A 20,850-nucleotide genomic window follows, 5' to 3' on the forward strand; every position below is an offset into this window, starting at 1 on the left:
TACTCAGCTCTATGGTGCTCCATCAGATTTATGAAATAAAATTAATTCCTAAAAGCCTTTCCATTTTCTTTTTACAATGTGAAGAGTAAAGCAAACTAAGTGAAGAATTGATCTGCCTTTCCTTATTCCTACTTTCCAATTCCACAGTGTTATTTTTGGTTTGACACTTTTCTGTAGTATCTTCTCCTGTCCAATATAACTGTATTAGCGTGCAGTGAGAAACATTTTGGTAGCTGTCATATTCCACAAGTGTCAGCTTTCACCATTCCTTTTGCCTTTCTGTTTACCAATTAACCAACTATTAGTTATATTTTTAGTCCTAATAACCTTCTTGACTGTTATGTTTCAAAGCATTTAGCTAATGGTATTACCTGTAAGACTTCATGTAAGTCTTTCATGCCTTTTTTGCCTGTTTGAGTTTTTCCAGTTTAGGAGAGGTGTGAGGACACCTTGGTTTTCTATTTTTTTAATTTTTTTTTCATTTCTGATACGGTAATGATATTAAGACTTGAAATAACAAAAATAACATAAAGTTCTGGGTATTGTGTAGTTTTAGTGAGGCACTGGAAAAAGTTGCCCAGAGAAATTTTGGATGCCCCACCCCTGGAGGTGTTCAAGACCAGGTTGGATGGGGCCCTGGCCAACCTGATCTAGTGGGTGGTGTCCCTGACTGTGGCAGTGGGGTTGGAACTAGATAATCTTTAAGGTCCCTTTCAACCCAAGCTGTCTATGATTCTATGAAAGTCTCTCTAAAGTCAGGCATATAATAGCTGACCCTGTGACATTTACTTGATTTTTTTCAGAACTAATACTCATTTTGTGCTTTTGGTTTCTCCTGTCGTGACTGCTTTCAACTTTGCTTTTAGCTATTTTACTTTCTGAATTTAGACCTGTCACTGTTGAAAGCTTGAAACCCTCAAGAAAACAGCAGTAGGAGAGATCCTGTCTTATCACCTAAGAATACATCAGTGAAGCCCTTTTTCACACTCTGCCTATCACAGTTATGTTAAGCACTATGATCAAAGTTCACATTAGGAATATAATTTAACGAGATATCGACTTGGAGCACTTGTCATTTGTGCTGAGTGAGATACATTTATTGACTGATCTTGGCCAAGAAGATCACAACTGAGGTCTGTGGTCCTTGCAGAGATTGTTACCATGTGCAGAACTGAAGACAAAAGCTATGGGAGCTGAGGTGTCATATACTAATGGAGTCAACCACCCAAACAAACTATTAATGGCAACTCCAGTGAACATGCTGTATTAAGCCTAATGATGGAGAGTGAAGTACAGTTGAATTAGTAGAGCTACCTTAGAATAAAAGAGGAATAATATATATTAAAAAAAAAAAAAAAAAAACATTGCAGAGGGGCCCAATGGCCTCTATCCATAGAGGGAGCAAGACATTGATAACTGGGCTCCATTAAACATTTCTCTGATCCTTAGACACAACCTCTCTTTCCAGGTTGTATTTAAGGTAATTGTTCTTTATTTCCCTGCAAATGGATGCCATCAAATGTCAGGCACAATAGCCTGACAATAAACAGTGATAATAATACCACATGTATAGTATTTTGTTCTCTACACTTTAAGAAGATGTTATCAGCTGTTGGCATCACAGGGGATGCTGCGGTAGGTAAAGGAGAACATGGAGTCGGTGACCTGTGTTTTTCCTGAGAGTGCTGCTCTTAAGAATTACTTTAGCTATTGAGGAATGGTTCTGTCCGCTCTTTCCTGGGCCAACGGATTAATAACCGTGATTAATATAACATAATTATCAAGAGTTTTGTTTTATGAGTATCTCTAAGATGGTTGTTCTCCACCTAGACTACAGTATTTCCGCACCATCATTCTGTCTAAATGAAGCACTTTATGGCCACTTTTAGATCAGCTTCCCTTGTTCAATTTACTGTGCTCTTTCTAATTAATTTGGAAGATTATAACAACAACTGAAACTTGTTTTTTCATTGTTTCTCCGACAGTTATTTCCTTTTCTGAAGTCACAAGTACAGATAATCTAACATTTGCATTATTTCAATGTTTCTCCTATTGGAAGAAAGCTATTAAGTTAACAAGCAAATTCAGAAATCCCGTTCCAGTAGTACAGAAGTATGGCAGAGGAATATAATACACAATATTATGGTTTTATGGTAAACTATATAGAGAGCAACAGATGTATAGAAAAAAAAAAAAAGAGTATTATATTACCATTATAGTGTGAGAGGAGAAAAAATCATCCTGCTTTTGCATGAATAAATTTCACTGGTCTCATGAATAGCTTCACATAATTTAAAATAATCCTTCTGTATAATGAACTTGCAAGCTAATTACTCTTGGATTGCCACAATACTGTATGACTCTGTCAGTCTGGAAGCGTTTTAAATTTTGCCAAAGTTATGAAGTGGATCCAGCTGAAACCGAAATTGAATGGGTTTCCCAATCAATATATCTGCAAATTGTTGCAGCATATTATTCCAGGCAGTAACTGTGATAATTGCTAGGTTTTATCCTTTTTTAAAAAACAATGGAGTTAAAAGTGGCAGATGGTAGTTTAATGATTAACATTCCTAGTAAACAAACTTTTGCATGGATATATTTAAAGTGGTTGTGTGTATATAAATAGACAGAGAGCGTGAGCCATGCAACTATAATTGAATTGCATTAGCATAACTTAAGTAGAAGTTTGGTAAATACCAAACACCTTAATTAACTTGTACAGTATTAGGAGATTAATGATATACCCCCTATAAATGCCTCTTGAAAGTGTTTGGCAACATGGCAGTTCAGAGCCAAACTAATTCTTGGTACCCCAACCCTTTGTGGTTGATGTATGGCAGCTTAGTTAACTCCTGCACTTCAAGCTTGGCCTGTGCTGGGATTTGTGGATGTGTAACAACAGCCTTTTTTACCAAGAGCTGGAAAGCTCCCTGTGGAGTGAGGTTTGTGGGCTCATGTACTCAGCATGGCCCTCAAGTGGTGCCAGTCTCCTTTCCAGCCTAGAGAGCCTTCTGCACCCTGAGCTTTCAACATGGTTTTATTTTAGCTCAGGCTCTACAAGCTAACACTTTTAGACAGAACCTCTGTTCCCTCTGCCAAACATTTACCCAGTATTGTTGTATAACTCTTCCACTAAGAGAAGATATCAACTCTTTTTATGCCCTGCCGATTGATAAGGGCAGTAGCAATCTGTTTGCAGTTTTTGCTGTCTCTTTCTAACTTTTTTATCATTATTTTTGCTGATGCAGTTTCCAAAAAATATGCAAATTACATATTATAGACAGTTCAAGAAGTGTAATTGAATCTCATTGTTGGAACTGTCAGACCAGTGCATTGGAGTCCAATCTGAGCTGTGCATCTTTTTAGCTAAGGCCTATATTAGTCATTGATACTTATTCTAAATTCTTAATAGTGGGGTTAGAAACCTGATTGAAAACCAGTAGTGATTTGTCTGTTTATCATGCCAAATAAAGTAAATAAAGAATGTAGTTACCAGTCTAGTTAATTATTATAGAATACTGGTGAGTCAGGAAACTATGCAAATTGGTAAGAAATTAATTCCTGATGTATTTGAATGATTTGGAAAGAACACATTGGATCTACAAGTGGCTGAAATTTATATTCTTCTCTCACATAGAAAACTGTACTGTAAATGAGCTAGTATCTCTCTTGGGAAAGAAATGTGAATTTTGCTGACAAGCTGATGGCTCTCAACAGAAAAATGCATGCTGACAGGTTGAGCCAGTGGCCAATTGACTGATGTCTTTCTCCCTTTTTACTTCTATTTCAGATGCTGAAGAATACCAGCCTCCAATATGGAAATCATATTGTGAGTATACTAGAAATAGGAGTAATCTTAGTACTTTGCCATGGTGTCACAGTTACTTCTTTTCTCTTTCTTTGTTATAAATAAATAAATAAATAAAAGACATAAATGTACTAGGTTAGGTGCCTGTAGAAATTACTAAATTGGACAACAGTGAAACTTGAATTGTTCTGGGTCTCTACAGAGCAAGACTCAGCAGTGTTAAGAGTCACAACTTTTCTGGGTTGCCTCACTAATGTGGAAATCCTGGGTTTCATGGCTCCTACACTGAGATTTTCAAGAAGGGCTGCAAAGGTAGAGATTAATGTTTCATGTGTTTACTAAAGGTCAGACTTGAGTATACTTGTCTTCTTATATGGGTCACCAGCTCACTTTAAAACAATAATATTTTTGATCCTTAGCAATATAAGCTGATTTTTGAAGTGGTAGTTTAGAAGTTGGAGACACCATTATCAGTTCTTAGAACCTTCCTGTCTGCCATTAGAAAAGTGATCTGGAGTGCAGAGCGGAAGTGCGTATTTTATGGTTTGGGGTTTTTTTTGGTGTTGTTTCAGATGTATTTTCTAATAAAATAGCACAGATCTAAGACAAAATACTGCCTTTTAAACCCTTGATCTTTGTATTTTAAACACTTACTGAAGCTTCAATGAAACTGTAGCTTTGAATATTTTTCCCACTGTTTTTGGATACAGAACTATCCCAAGCTAAAGTTGAACCTTTTATTTTGGCAACTTCAAATTCAGTACAGTACCATTACAAAAATGGAAGTACAAAAAGACAAGGATCACAGTAGTTACATGTGTGTACATGTATAACTTTAAAGACTTGAGTAAACTTGTTGGCTTCACTTATATGCACATTAAGCTGCCTTGATGGCTTCAAAGACATTTACATGAGAATGGCAATCTGCCTCAGAATGGACTAGGTTTCTTTCATCCAAAATTTGAGTACAAAACTAATTATTAATTGCTTCTTAGAACAGTTTTCTAGAGACTTATTTTTGTTGATGCAGTATTTTAAATATATGGTCAACAGGAATGTATTTATTTTAGATGGACAATTCCAGTGTACTTTGTAGAGCACTTGGAGAAAAGTAGACACTTGAGTGTGTTCTTTTAGAAGAGAAACCAGGCTTAAATCAAAATCAGTGGAAAATATCCTGTTGACTCTGACAAGACTAGGATTTGAAATAACAGATGTTTCCTTTAAGGAAGTTTTCATTTAAAAAAAGAAAAGGGGGGTGGAATATGCACATGCCTTTACTTACCTTCTCTTAGTCACCTCACTAGTGCAACAGGCAGGTCAGTGCATGCAGTGAAAAAGTTTGGTTAATTTTGCCCAAGAGCACACATAGTTCCAGGAAACTTAAATAAAGAAATAAATAAACTAATAGAATATGAATATATAATTTTCTATTCACGTATATGTAGGATGCCAATATTGTGGTAGTGACAACATCATAGCATCAACATCTCAACTCCATGCATGAATGACCCTGGAAAAAGTTACACAGCTCCAAAATGCAGATAGCAGTTTAAGGCTACAGATATTTACTGCTGAGACTGCTTAGCCACAGACATATGTTTTTCATTGCAGTGTTTGGTAAAATATGCTTCTTTACCCTGCTAAAAAAAATCACAATCTGGTAAATTAATTATAGAAATTATGTCTAATGATAGCATTCATCTATGATACAATCTACTCCTGTATCTCATCAGTTTTAAATTAGTTTGTATATTTTACTATTAGCAATTTATGTTTACTGCCTATTTAACAACTGTTTTAAATGTATTTTAGCTAGTAACTTTTAATTTTTTTAACATTTTCTAACATTTCTGCATAAATTTAGGTGCTCTTTGTGGTATTTTATTGACATAGTAATCAATGCTTCAATCCTAGCTTTTCAACAGAGGCAAATTTTCCTGGTTTTGCAGGTGAAGTATTCAATTAAACAGTATTCCGCAAATCCATGGGCAAATGCTGGTCAAAGTGGAACAACTTTCAGAATCCACATGTTATACTTGGCATAATTCACAGGGTTATTTCAGCTGGATTTGGAAAAGATGGATAGTTCTAATGTCAAAGACCTTCACTTGCTTATAAAGGCCTGTTAGAAGGCACATAGGTTTCACAGATCCATATTCTGGAATGAAGCAGTGTGGTATCAGTTGATGCCATGGTTCAGCTCCTTGTGAAGTTCCCTTGCTTTCTTCCTTTTTGCAAATAATATGCACAATGCGTGAGACTCACTTTTGTTAGAAATTAAGGCCTTATTTCAGCCATGCACTTAGGTTCCTAATTAAGCATGTGAGTAATTCTGCAGAAATAGGACAGTTCATATTGTTCAAGCTGGGCACATGGATAAATGCCTGAATAAGATGAGGACAAAGAGGTAAGACTAAGGAACTCTATGAAACACTCTCAGGCAGAAGGCAGCGTATTTCTTTGCTGCTTTATAAAAGCAATGATAGGATTTTTTCCTCTCCATTGGAGCATCACTGAGCAGTAGTCACAGATGAGTTAAAATAGAAAGCTCGAGTTCCTGGCACACTGCAGATTGAAAAAACAGTATGAAGACAGTGGTGATAGTCCTTCTTCCCTGGCAGAAGAGGAGTAAGTGTTGACTTTCACATGTCACCCCTTTGTTACCTACACAGAGCAGATTTCATAATTAGACAGTCCTCTCTAAAATATATTGTATAATTTGTCTTATTCATTCTGGTACACAAGTCTCATCCTGTAGCTGGAACAAAAGAGAGAGAGAGAGAGATTCCAACTAGTTACTTTACATCTCAAAGAAATATTCCCCTAGAAATTCTATAATCAATTAAAGTTTTGTTACCTTTATATGCTCCTCGGTGATTATGATGCTATGAACATTGGCAAGATATTTGAATTATTAAACTGATAAAGATTGTTTAAGGGCATTTAAAAGATGCTTGTTTTTTCCATTGCACTGCTACATTTTGGTCCAAAATTCTGTCTGTATTATTACTGTGCATTTGCTTCTGATGCAGGATTGAAAAGCTAATCCTGGTCTGGTGCTGTTCTCTAAGCAGTAATAATACATTTTCTTTTTGCATGCAGTTGATTTTTTATGAAGTTAATTTTCTCAGGGCTAAAATAATAGTGCATCATTTCATTCAAGTGTAATCTTTTTTGATAACCAAAGTGAGTTTGTCTCTAACCTGCCTCTCAGTTCTACATGCTGAGACAGACTGGATCAGATGTCAACTGCTGCTTACCGCTGTATTAAATAAGTATGTTTTTGTATTATTTCAGTCAACCATATCCTTATAAATTGGATTCTGTTTTAAGACTTTCAGCATCAATGAGGGGAAAATGAGGCAGAAAGTTAAGGCTTGTTGTCATTGGAGCAAGTGAGTAAGTAAGGGTCAACTGCTTTCTGAACTTCTGACCATCCACTGGACTCGGCTGAGGTCTCAGCAGCATCAGCCCGAGTGGTGAGCGCCCAGCACATATAATGAAATCAGGCAGAGCTCCAGGATATTCAGCACTTCTGAAAATGAGGTCACTTAATGAGGTGTCTATGCTCATTGGAACTTAGCTGTAGGGCACATTTTTTTGAGTCACCTTAGCCATAATATTTCACTTGTATTCATACTCATCTGCAGACTTTCATATAGCAATCATTCGAAGCAGAAACAGGAGAGAACCTTTCTAGAGAAGAAAACAGCTTTCGGTAGCATCATACTTGCTTTCCTCCATAATACCTCAGTCTGTGAGATACTGTCTTTTCCTAGTTCTTCGCTTATGTGGCTTTTCACTGCTCTTTTACCTTCTCCATCCTTTCCCTGCTGTGTGTCTTTTCCAGGTATTCTTGTCTGCCTGTCTGTCCCTGCTGTTTCTCTCCCATTGAACTGCTTGCCTTCTCTCACCATCATGTCAGTGGTGATTCTCAGCCCTTTCTTTCTGTTCCCGGCCTGTCTTTTCTCCCTCAGTCTAATGGTTCTGCATCTCTCTGTAGCAGTTCCACTGGGCTGTCTGTTTGATGTCTTTCCATTCAAAGCTAATATGGCCAAATCTGAATGTTTTATCTTTTCCAGGAAATCATTTCCCATTCATGATGTTTTCTGTGATTACCACCATTCACAAGCTCAGGCATGCTTGTTACCTGGGGCCATTTTATCATCCTGCACATTTAAGGCAGCATGTAGATTATTATTATTATTATTATTATTATTATTATTATTATTATTATTATTATTTATTTGTATAGTAATAATCTAATCTAATCTAATCTAATAGTAATAATCTAATTTGTATAGTAATAAAATAGTAATAATAGTAAAATAAAATAAATTTTCCTATGATGTATTTCTAAATCAGATGTCTTTCTCGATCCAGATTATTGTGCAGATTAATTACTTGTGCCTCTCTGAGAATGACAGCAACCTTCTACAGTCTATTCAAAACACGGTTGTTAAGATGATTTGTCCTTCTAGTACTCATCATGAATCCCTGCACTGATTCATCCCACTGCATCCTATCAACATACAGTTTTCTGTTTTTGCTTTCAAGTTTTTCACATAAATGCCCTCTCTTGTTAGTCATTTCCTCCTTTGTTTTGTGAAATGCTGACTCTTCTCCCCACCCTTGCTTCTGCAGTGATATCGGCCTCACTGATCCTTTTGGTCATTTCAAAGAGCTCTTTACTTTTTTCATTTCTTTTAAATGCAACATATCACAAGATATAGGCATCATATGTGTTTCTCAGACTAATTTCTTTTACACAGCAGCTATCGAGGTTATTTTAGAAACAGCTTCATTAGCTTGATTTGCTATGTCAGTTAATGGTTTTGATTATTGAAAAATGGGATTTTTATGAAGTATATTTTTTCAATTAAAATTTAAATGAATAAATAGGGGAAATAGATCTTTTGCTTTAAATGGGGAGGAAGCAATCATATTCTTACAATATTTTGAATCCATAGAGTTCCTTTTCTCTACTGGAAATGCATGGGGGAAGAAAAAAGTTACTGTTTTCTTCTTTACTATATTTAGCATTAAGCATCAGTACCTTGCTGAATTAGACATTATGCTGAATTTCAAACATTCAGAAATGGCCTCTTAAAATCCTGATACTGGGCTGCAGAACAGATAGAGTTTTAACAAACAGTCTCTGATTTTTGAAGCAAAGTTTTCATGCTTTGCTTGACAACTCTTTTGGATGCACATTTCATTCGATCAGAAAAGTGTAGAAGGAAAGTTTTGAATCTTACTCCATGACACAAGTGAAAGAGGTAAGAAAGACCACTAGTTATCATAAATCTTGAGCAAAAGTAGTGGTAGGTCTGGCAGTGCTGAGTGAAGCAGGTTAAATCCAAATTCTTAGTACAGATTCTGAGCTGGAATACGTCCATATGCATTAAAACTGACAGGGGATATGAGGAATCATGAATTCTCTTGATATGTCCCTCTTACGAACCAGGCATAAAGATTGGCTTGGGAAAGGGAGAGTATATGGGTTTTTCCCTTGATATTAGCCTTTTTCCTTGATATTAGCCTGGTCCCCAAAGTTTTTGTATTCCCTAAGAGACAAACTTGGGTGCAAGCTGAGGACTTCCATGCTTCTCAACTTTCATTGTAGCTTCTCCTAGCCCCATTTGAAGAGAAGGTGCTGAAGGGAAGAGAAGGTGCTGAAGAGTAATACCTAGTATTTCCATTCCCTTTCTGGAACAGGGCTCCAGCGTTTATCAGACCAACCAGAATTTATTTTCCTCCCATGATCTACCAACTTTCAAGACTGAGCTTCACAAGCATAATTCTGAGCTTCACAAGCATTATGAAGAACCCTGTCCTAGAAATTTGGTCTTTAAAAAAAAAAAAAAAAAGAAAAAAAGTCATAGACACAACATGATCTTTCCAAATACAGCATACAGAAGGCCTTCCTCAAGGGAGGCAATCCAAACCTTTGGGATTTTTACTGGAGTTATGGAGAGACAGTCTGTCTGTGCTGGAATTGATTACTGTCACTGTATGTCAGCTCCCTCTCATGACTTTTGAGTGGAAAGGAAGGAAAGGATCTCATTAAATACAAGAAGTGAAGAGGCTGGGGGCCAGGGTTCAGCGGCTACCCCTGGCCTCATCTCTCTCTCCTGAAGCCCTCAGAAGATTCACAAAATTGATCCAGGGCCATTTGAATGTGGCGTAATTGCTCTGAAAGGAATGTTCGCTTGCTCATAAATAGTTGCAAGCAAATTTTTAAAAGAAATAAATTATGAGATTGTGGTGAGGTCTTTCAAATGGGCTGAACTTTTTCTTGGCCTATCCAAAAAAAAAAAAAAAAAAAGAAAAGTGCATTGCTAGTAAGCATTCAAGCAGTCTGTTCTTCAACCACAGTATATGCAAAAGTGATATTTAATCTTGAGAAACACATAACAAATTCTTCAAGCTATTTTTCCCCAGTATAGACACAGAGTAGCAAGTATAAAAGGAGATAAGGATTCTAAGGGTTAAAACAATAATCAGTTTTACTAGTTTGCAGGTCAGCAACCAATTTTCATGTAAATGACTTACATAAACCTAAATACCTCAGTTTGCTGTCTTTTCCTTTGCATTTGCATTTTTCTCTGCAGCCTCTGGCTAAAAGACTCATCTGAATAAAAGTTTGTGTATGTTGCAGTCTTCTAATTATCTGTACATTTTTGTCTTTGACAGTGTATCAGTTACAACAAGAAGCACCACGTCCCAAGAGAATCATCTGTCCTCGGGAGGTCAGTTCCTCTTTCATTGCACCTTGTTAAATCTGATGAATTGTCAGCAGAATATTATTACTGAAAATCTTTTGTACGGTCTGGGTGTAGTATTCACTTTAACTTTTTCTAAGCCATTATTTTAAATAATCATTTTCCTTAAAGTTCATTAATTGAAGCAGTTTAATATTTGCTAATTAGGCATGGAGGCCTGATTCTACCACTAGGAGCACCTTCATTAGAGAAATACTCATTAATCATTGCTTACTGTGCTCTTCTGTATACTACCTCAAGTTTTGTATTTCTTTGTCAAAATGGAGCAGCAGAAAGTGTATTTTCCTCCTGCTTCTGCATATCAAAGTATGCACGATGTGTTTCAACACAATTCATGTAGTTCCAGTTTGTAGAATACATTTTGCCAAAAATTAAGTTCAAGTTAAAGTGAAAAATAAGTTCAAGTTAAAATAGCTGGAGAATTTGGTTCTGTCACAGAAGCTTTAAAGATTGAAGAATAATAAAAAATACATAGGAACAAACATTTTGCTGGGTCATCTTGTCTCCCTGTTTTCTTTTACTGTATTTCTCCATCTCTACTTAGTTAAATATGTCAGCTCCTCAAACTGCCCTGCATAATAGTAATTGAAAACATATGTAGGCTTCTCTGCTCAATCAATAAAACTGTGATAGCCTTATCTTCTATAATGTCAGGGGCAAATTTTGTGCAGATAGAAATGTAATGCTAGTAATAGAAATACTGAACGCATGAAGTGATTACACGAGGTATAAAAGATTATGTGAAAGAAGATAGAAACTGACGATCATGGGTATGATATATAGCTCTTTTCTCAAACATAATGCTGAGCTTTGACCTGCTTCCCACACTGTGTACCCACTGAAGTAGAGCCCTAGAAAAATGCCTGTCAAATATCAACAGATGCAGAATGAGAACAGTTTTGTGTGGAGCAGGAAGTTTTGTACCAAGGCAAGGGTAGATTAAGTGAGTTGCCCAGGGTCATGAAGAAGGGACGTTGCAAAGCCAGAAACTGAATCCAGTTTTCCTGAGTCAACCCAGTACCTTCACTAAAAGGCCATTGCATTCTTTTCTCAAGTGCCATTTACTAATTGTTTCAGAGTAGGGTGAGAAGGATCTTGGCCTCAGACCAAAAGCCTTCAAACTCTGTCAGTTCTGGATGTTCCCAAGACACTTGTGCAGGATGGTCAGAAGGGAAAGCAAAACATGTGAGTGGGTGAACCCTCATGTAATTCTTTCTCCCTGTCAAAAACAAAGATTGGAAAGAAGGAGCAAACTGTAGCCCTGTGGGACTTCAGCACATATGTGCTGCACAGTTTTAACAAGACTTTCCTCTCCAACATTCTTGTGCAAAGCAAATGATAGGTAGGTCTCCATAGCCATGGTATTTTCAAAAGGAAAGAGTGTTAAAATTTTTGCTGAGTATCGCATAATAGGTATTAAACTATTAGTGGTACAGCTGAAAATAATTAAGGCGATTTATTTATTTATTTCCAATGCAGCCATAGAGGAGTTTCTCACTTCGTATGAGATAATAGTTTATCCATTATCTTATTTATCTTTTTCATACTGGAAGTACTTTGGGGAAGAATTTGTCTTCAGAAAATCTGAATGGTAAGCATTGACTGCTGAGGAACCTTGCCTACCACTTCAGTTCATCTTCATGGGAATACAAATGACTTAGTCTGAATTAATTTAAGCCAAAATTTGTTATGCTAAGTCTAATTAAAACATTTTTAGCTTGCCTACATGAATGAAAATTTGGATGAAGGTAGAATGTGATTTTAAAGTGGAACAGCAATTATATTTTTGTTCTAGAAACAGGAGTATCTACATAAATAAGTGGAATAGATGTGCAGTTGTGAAGTTCTCACCATCATACTATATTGAAATTTAGTTTGAAATCTAAGTTTCCTTAGATAAAAAAACATGTTATATACAGTTGAAGTTATCCTTTGCTTCCTTTTCCTGATGTTTAAATACCATACATTATTTAGTTCCTGTTCAGGACACTTCTAAAGTTCTGCAAAAGAAAGCTTAGATCATATTGTATTAGCCAAACAAATAAATAATTGTCAAAGCAGTGCATAACAAAAAAGTAAAAAAGATGTCTGATTCATATAATTTGGGTTTGTTTGTGACTAATGAGCCGTTTTAGTGGCTCACTTTGTAGACTGAAGACAGTCCTATTTTGATTTGTTTTGATTGTTTGTTTGTTTGTTTTAATTTAGTTAAACAACTGAAAATAAGAAGCTTCATTCTAAAGCAGTATGAATTCCCACAAATGTGATCTTTGATTGATTTCTATTTATTTGGATTTTGAATATTTGTGTAGGTCAACTGTATGAGTTCATAGACCCGACTGATAGAAACAGATTCGCTAGCCCCAAAGCTCCCCAAAAATCATATTAGAGCACTGATGATTTGCTTCATTTTTCCGTATTTGTTTATATGCTGGGGTGGCATCGTGATGTTTAGATTGTTCCATGTGGTTCTTATTATTGGCTTTATATAAAGTAAAGCTACATATTGGTGTTACAGAGCATCACAGATTATTTTAGAGGGAAAATTCAGCACTGTATTCTCATAGCAACTGTTAGCTTCTCCTTAATATACAGATTGTAGGGTGGGTAGTTTTAGAGTTTTTCTTCGTTTTAGTTTGACTTTAGTGTATTCTAATGAATGTATAGGCTTGCTTCACTAAAGGCTGTGTCTTATTAATGTTGGATTTTGGTCGGTTACATAGGAAAATCTGAAAATCTAGTTTATTGTCAGCAGTGGGAAAATATAGTAATTGGCAATATGATAGATATTTAGTATGCAACATAATGCTCATCCAACATCTGCAGAGCAGGACATCTGCAGAGCAGGTGTCAGCAGGATGTGTGAATGACAGTGAAAAGATTTCTCTCTCCATGTGAATATAGGAGCTGGACTTTTTTGAGGGTGTTCTCTTGTGTAATTTAGGATTCAAATTACTTCAGGCAAATGTGGTAAAAATTGCAAATTATTTTAAATCCTTCATGCTCATGGGAAGATGTCTTTCATTCATAATTGCTGAATTCTGCATGTTCTCAAGGAAATTCAAGCATTTTCTGAAAACAAAATCTGTAGCACCAAGAGATAAACTCATGAAGGGTTGGTTGTTTTTGCTTTCATCACTTGGCACTTTCATCATTCCTCTATTTTTTCTACTGCTGTCTTCCACATTGTCTGCATTCATTTGCTACTCCGTTACCTCTCCGTTGCTCCATAGTCACAAAGGTTTTAGGCTCAGATCTCTGCAGTTCTACCACCTGATTTGTGTGGGTTTCCTGATTAACTATACTGTGGAGACAGAAATCACCTCTCCCTGATATACAACCACACAGAATAAAAAGTGGGACTGTAAATAAAACATGAACATTTATATCTTTGTGTCTTTGAGCTCTGCTACCATGACTTTCTTTTTCCTTTCTGCCTGCATAAATATATTGTCAGCAAAAGCAGGTCATTCCTGCAATGGGAATCATATTGAATGAACTGTTAAGACTTCAGGTATCTAACGGCTTTTAATTAATCACCACTGGCAGCATGAGTAGTGTGAATATCTACCTTCCCAATAACATTGGATTTCTGCCAATGTCCTCATTTGTAGCCATATTCCTTCCAGCAATGTTTTAATGATTTATTTTTTAAATAGAAAAAAAGTTTAGTTTAAAGGCACCATTCAGGTGGAAAGTAGCTCTTAAATATTGTGCTTGCAGATGCAAGTGTGATGATAGGTGCCAATGAATCAGATTCATTTTATGAGGAAGCCATATTATAAAGCATCTTTTAGGACTTTGTCTACAGAAATGATCATCAAAAATGGCATTCACAGAAAATAATTCAATTGTTCGACTTCCTGTTTTTATTCTGAAGTACCACTTAAAAAATAGTTTTAAGAAATAGTTTAGTAGTAGTGTATTCAAAGTTAAAATATCTTTTAAAGAAATTGAAGCTTCAACAAAGTAAATGAATGAAGGAAGGATGGTGACATTATATGAAACATATTTGGTAACTACTGGTAAACAATAGGCTTGGATTACATGTCTGGCATCATTCAGGTATTCATACCTGTGAATGCGACTCCTTTTCCAAGCAAGTCTTAGTTGCTGACAGCAGTTTTTGAGGCAAGTGAGTTTGTCTGCTTTAGACCTTTCATGTTCCTAGCAGTGCTTTGGCCAAGCCAGTGTCAGCAACAGTGAGAAACTTGTCTGAATTTCCCTAGTGTAGGCAAAGCCTCAGAGCCTTAACTTATATTATTATGTAGAAAAATGTCAGTTAATTGCCTTCCTCCTTGTTCTGAATTCCAAATAGGTTGTGTCAGAAGCAGAAGTGATTTTCTCTGCCTTTAAAGCATCAAAATTATGGTTCCTTGATTAAAAGAAAATATGGTTACAAAAGGGGAATCTTTCCTTGAGAAAATAAAAATAAAATACCTTTTTCTTTGCTTACATGATTCTAAGAAACAAAATACTGATGACTTATTTAGACTGTGAATCTGAGAATCTTTCACTCTAACCATCCAGAGGGTCAGAGCTGTTTTGACCCTTTGGATATCCATTACCCAGATTCATCAAAACAAGTATTTAGTTAGTGTCATTTCATAAAGCATTACTGTTGAAATGGTCACTAACAGGTTTATAATTATATTGCCACCTTGTACGGTGCTAGCAGAGAACATACAGGATCATTACACATCTCCAAAATTGAACCACTGAAAATTGTTCTTTACACAGTTATCCTCAAAGAGTCTTCTGAAGCATGGGATTCAAGCTAATAATAATACAATTTGCAGACTATCATTTAAATAATAGAAATATTGAAAAGTTCTTTAAAAGATGCTAGTTGCTTTTTCTAAGTCCTACTTTCAGGTACAAGAATATCTTATAATTGTACAAAAGAAAAAAAGCTTTTAAACAACCAGTTCCAGAATCAGGTAAGCTTGAGCAAGGTTATTGAATTTAAGCCTTAGTAAGATGTTTGCAGAGCATATCTGACTGGATAATAAGTATTTAATTATTGCAATAAGTCTTTCATGAATTCCCTTATTCTGCTCACTTAATGACCTTTACAAGCTGAATATTTTCTTTTTTCCTCTGCCCTCATATTTCTAAGAACAATGTCCATACTGCAGTAAAGTACTAGTGAGCTGTAATAGGCATTGAAATTGGCCATAAAATTGGTGGTAAATAATGAGAGTAAATGGGAATTTTCATGGCACTTGTTCAAATCACTCTACTGCAAAAAGTCAGGCAGCTTAAGACTACAGTATCATGAGAAGGTGTCTCTTGCTGTCAGTCCTGAGTGCTTATCTAGAATTATTCATAATATTATATTATCTTTTTCTTAGAAAGAAACCTCAGAACACACACAGTGACACACCAAGAGACCCCATTAGCCAGCAATTAAATGAAAATGAGCAGAGTTGTTCCAAAACCTATTTTCATTAATGAAAATGTTTGTACATATAAGACTTAATGGAGCCTATATCTTCAAATTCTTATAGTATTGCTGCTGCTTTAATTGTGTTTTTATAATCCTATCTTTATGACAGAAACAAAAATTAACAAGGAGGACAGAGCAGTGGTCTGTGGGTTGCAAGTAGAGCTTAAGAGCAGTTTTGAATAGACGTTGATTGGGGGGAAAGTTTGTCAGCTGAAATCTGTTGTTAAAGTAGAAAGCCTGGCTGTGCTAGAAGGGACTGAAAACAGCTGAAGGCCACGTAATGTGTTTGGTTAAACTGGGGTGGAGAACCCAGAGAATCATTAAAAGTATTGTAACCAGTATCTCTCCAGAATGACCACATGTAGGTTTTCCTACTATGTATAAATTGTGGGATTTCACCCAACTGTATTTTTCTATGGTATCTTCATAGTAGGTTTTGTCCCACAGAATGCCTGTGATTTTCAGTATTGGATGAAAGAAAGAAGGGAGGCTAGACTATTGCTTGCCCAAAATTCACTTGTATTCATCACATCAGAGAAAGTTGCCTTTTTTTTTTTTTTTTCAGGACACTTTACAGACTGACAGGAAATCTCTTCTCTCCTAGAGTACATCAGGTCTGCCCCCATAGCAGTAGTAGGGTTGTGGAACATTCAGGTGAAGGCACATCATCTTGACTTCAACAGTCAACTGACTACTGAGCAGAGGAAAGTTTTCTAAGTTTTCTGCAGATTTGATAATTAATTTTCATTGAAACATAGCTAAAACCTATAGAACAGGTTTGTCTATTCCAATTGAATTTCTTCAGGCTTGATTTACAAATGTTCTAGGTTACAACTTGCAAATTAGTCTGATGTTCCTCTTTGCCAGAGAAATACAGTATGAATCAGTTGGTGTGGTTTTTGACCATTACGAAATAGAATAGGTAAAGCCATCTTTTTGAAAGACAAGGTGGCAACTACTGCTTAATGAGCAAAAGCTATATCTCGCTGTCTTTATGGACTGATGAACTTTCTAATTGTCCCTCTTGTTTTGATTGAACATTTCCTTGGGAAGTTTCTCCCTCCTCTTCATTTCTCCTTGACAGTGTGTGATGCATGTGTGGGTTTGTGATTTTGCTACTCTCCTTTTTATTTTTTTTATTTCCTTTTATCTTTGTTATATATTAATCTTTTCATCTGGTTCTTTTTAGTTTGGCACGATGTCAAATTTAAGTAGTTTTCAAATCAAAATAAATGAAAGTTTGTTCCATATCTCAACTTAGATAAAGTTTATCAATAAGCCTATATGTAGGAGAAAATTCTGTGTGCTTGTATAGATTTACACATCTGTTCCAATTCAGGCCAGTATTCCTTGTGTCTGGTTAAAATAATATGTAGTAGGGGGTTTCACTGTGTCTGCTCTGACTGATACTTTGTGAGATGTCTGATGTCTTTTTCTAGATCCAAGATTAGGACACAGAAAACTGAGCAGCTGGTGAATTCTTATTTCTTCATATGAATGAATACAGAAAATTTACTTATTGTCTGTATTCATCTGTGCATCTTACTTCCTATCCTGCCACACGTGTATATATATATATATATACATTGTAGGGAGAAAATTTGTGTGGCAAAAGCCCAACTAGAGTTGAAGCTGGCCATGTCTGTGGGAGACAATAAAAAAGGTTTTTTTAGATATGTGAACAGAAAAAGGAGAACCAAAGAAAACATAGGTCCGCTACTAGATGGGGAGGGTCTCCTCACAGACAATGACACAGGCAAAGCAGAGACGTTTAACACCTTCTTCGCCTCTGTCTTCAACACTGATGATGGGCTTCGGGACCCAGGGTACCCTGAGCTGGAGGACCATGACGGTGGGAATGACAAACTCCCAACCGACCCTGAACGTGTGCGGGATTTGCTGTTCCACCTGGATCCATACAAGTCCATGGGTCTGGATGGGATTCATCCCAGGGTGCTTAAAGAGCTGGCTGATGTCATCGCGGGACCTCTCTCAATTATTTTTCAATGATCTTGGGAATCTGGAGAGGTCCCATTGGACTGGAAGCTGGAAAATGTTGTGCCAATTTTCAAGAAGGGTAAGAAAGAAGACCCTAGCAATTACAGGCCTGTCAGTCTCACGTCAGTGCCTGGTAAAATTATGGAGAGGATGATCCTTGAAGTTATTGAAGCGCACCTGGGGGACAATGCAGTCATTGGTCCCAGCCAACATGGGTTCAGGAGGGGTAGGTCCTGCCTAACAAATTTGATTTCTTTTTATGATGAGATCGCCCATCTAGTCGATCAAGGGAAACCAGCCGATGTAATCTTTTTGGACTTCAGCAAAGCTTTTGACATGGTTTCCCATAGGATCCTACTGGACAAAATGTCCAGCATACAGCTAAACAAAAATATCATGCGATGGGTGAGCAATTGGCTGACGGGCAGGGCTCAAAGGGTTGTGGTAAATGGGGCCACATCTGGCTGGCAGATGGTCACTAGTGGGGTCCCACAAGGCTCCATTTTAGGGCCAGTCCTCTTCAATGTTTTTATAAATGATTTGGATGTAGGACTAGAAGGTGTTTTGAGCAAATTTGCCGACGACACCAAACTTGGAGGAGTTGTGGACTCGGATGAGGGTGGAAAGGCCTTGCAGAGAGATCCGGACAGATTGGAGAGCTGGGCGAACACCAACCACATGAAGTTTAACAAAAGCAAGTGCCGGGTCCTGCACCTGGGACAGGGCAACCCTGGCTATATGTACAGACTGGGTGACGAGACGCTGGAGAGCAGCCCCACAGAGAGGGATCTGGGTGTTGTGGTTGACAGCAAGTTGAATATGAGCCAGTAGTGTGCCCTGGCAGCCAGGAGGGCCAACTGTATCCTGGGATGCATCAAGCACGGCACTGCTAGTCAGTTGAGGGAAGTGATTGTCCCGCTCTACTCTGCGCTGGTGCGGCCTCACCTCGAGTACTGTGTGCAGTTCTGGGCACCACGGTACAAAAAGGACATTAAACTGTTGGAGAGTGTCCAGAGGAGGGCAACAAAGATGGTGAAGGGCCTAGAGAGGAAGACATATGAGGAGCGGCTGAGGTCACTGGGCCTGTTCAGCCTGGAGAAGAGGAGGCTGAGGGGGGACCTCATCGCAGTCTACAACTTCCTCGCGAGGGGGAGTGGAGAGGCAGGTGACCTATTCTCCGTAATCACCAGTGATAGGACCTGCGGGAATGGTGTTAAGCTGAGGCAGGGGAAGTTTAGGCTAGACATCAGGAGGAGGTTCTTCACCGAAAGGGTGGTTGCACACTGGAACAGACTCCCGGTGAAGTAGTCACTGCACCAAGCCTGTCTGAATTTAAGAAGAGATTGGACTGTGCACTTAGTCGTGTGGTCTAAACTTTTGGGCAGACCTGTGCGGTGCCAGGATTTGGACTTGATGATCCTTATGGGTCCCTTCCAACTCAGGATATTCTATGATTCTATATATATATATATATGTACACAGAGAGTGATCATATCAGCCAGTTACACACTTCTATTGTAGGTATGATCATAGTGAAGTTTGTATTGATTTCAAACAAGGAATCCTGAATTTCCAGGGTTCAAAATGGAAATTCAGAAGGTTTGCAATGTAAATTTATATGTACCCTTTGTTTCCAAGATATTTGCATATCTGATTGAAATACCATCATGACAAAATAATATGTATTTCATCTAAGTAACGTGTGTGTCTGTGAGAGAGAGGTGTTTTTTCTGAACACTATATCTGATGGTTATCAAACTATTCAGCTTTGTTGAAATGAAAGCATCTCTAAGTTGCCCGATTGCTCATCATTTGGGAAATACTCTCCTACTTAGTATTTGGCAGATCTAATAAGACCTCCACCTTTTTCAGAATTGGGAAAAGTAGCTAGCAGTAGCTGAACTCCTTTATTACTGTTCAGACTTTGTAGGTAGCCTGACTTAAGAGTGGTGTCAGCTGTTCCCAAGTACAGAGCAGAAGTATTCATGAAGTCAGTGACAGGAGATTAACTGAATGAATATTCTTCTTTCTCCCTGGATTTTAGCTTTCATCCTTTCAGTGTCCCCATGGACAGATGTTCTCCTGGTGTAATGACGTAGCAGTACATATCACACCCCAAGATGCTAAACAGGGGCTTAATCAAGGCCCTCTCTTCCTAGCCCACTCTCAGTTTTGATGTCCCGTTTCCTGATTTTTCTTCTGCATCCCCTCTCCACACTTGAGTTTCTAATCAGTCTGCAGCAGATTGGTTACAAATGCTCCTTTGGTAATTTGCAATTGCATTCTCTAGGCCCCTTGCTGGAGGGACATATTTTTACATCAAATACTAACAGTGGCCTGGTTAAAAAACATGGCTTTTGGGGATGCATCAGAGCAGGTGACATAACACAGTGTGTTTGTGCAGATGTACTGTGGACTGTTTTGGCATGTGTCATGAAGGTTTTAGTGCTTCTCACTGGTTACAGAAGTGCAAGCAGCATTTATAGCACTGATATGGATTGCTGCATTTATCTGCTGCTGTTGGGGATATTTTGCCTCCCATTTAAATGACTCAACATATCAATCTTGGAAAAAGGGAGCATAGTTTAAATACTATATTTAAATTTTTCATCTAACATTCAAGTTAACATTGATCTTCCTTTTTACATTTAATGATGCCCTTACTGTGTAAGTGGAAACTGCATAACAAAATAGATGACTCCTGCTTTTGCTATTGAAGTTGTTTGAACCTGACCCTGTCTCTCCTGACTGTTTAGCAGCAGCCTTCTTGATTAAAATTTATTTCAATTTATTTTAGCTCATATTCA

General features: G+C 37.3%; 1 protein-coding gene across 1 annotated transcript in view; it reads left to right on the top strand.

Annotated features, from left to right (window-relative positions):
* Positions 1 to 20,850, top strand: part of CHN2 (chimerin 2) — a 165,678-nt gene that overhangs the window by 62,683 nt on the left and 82,145 nt on the right. Inside the window, exons 2-3 of the mRNA XM_035556385.2 lie at positions 3,791 to 3,829; positions 10,508 to 10,563. Of these exons, the coding sequence (XP_035412278.2) occupies positions 3,791 to 3,829; positions 10,508 to 10,563 (95 nt within the window). The remainder of the gene's footprint in view (positions 1 to 3,790; positions 3,830 to 10,507; positions 10,564 to 20,850) is intronic.

The sequence above is a fragment of the Cygnus atratus genome, chromosome 2 (assembly GCF_013377495.2).
Source record: "Cygnus atratus isolate AKBS03 ecotype Queensland, Australia chromosome 2, CAtr_DNAZoo_HiC_assembly, whole genome shotgun sequence".
NCBI classification, from domain to species: domain Eukaryota; kingdom Metazoa; phylum Chordata; class Aves; order Anseriformes; family Anatidae; genus Cygnus; species Cygnus atratus.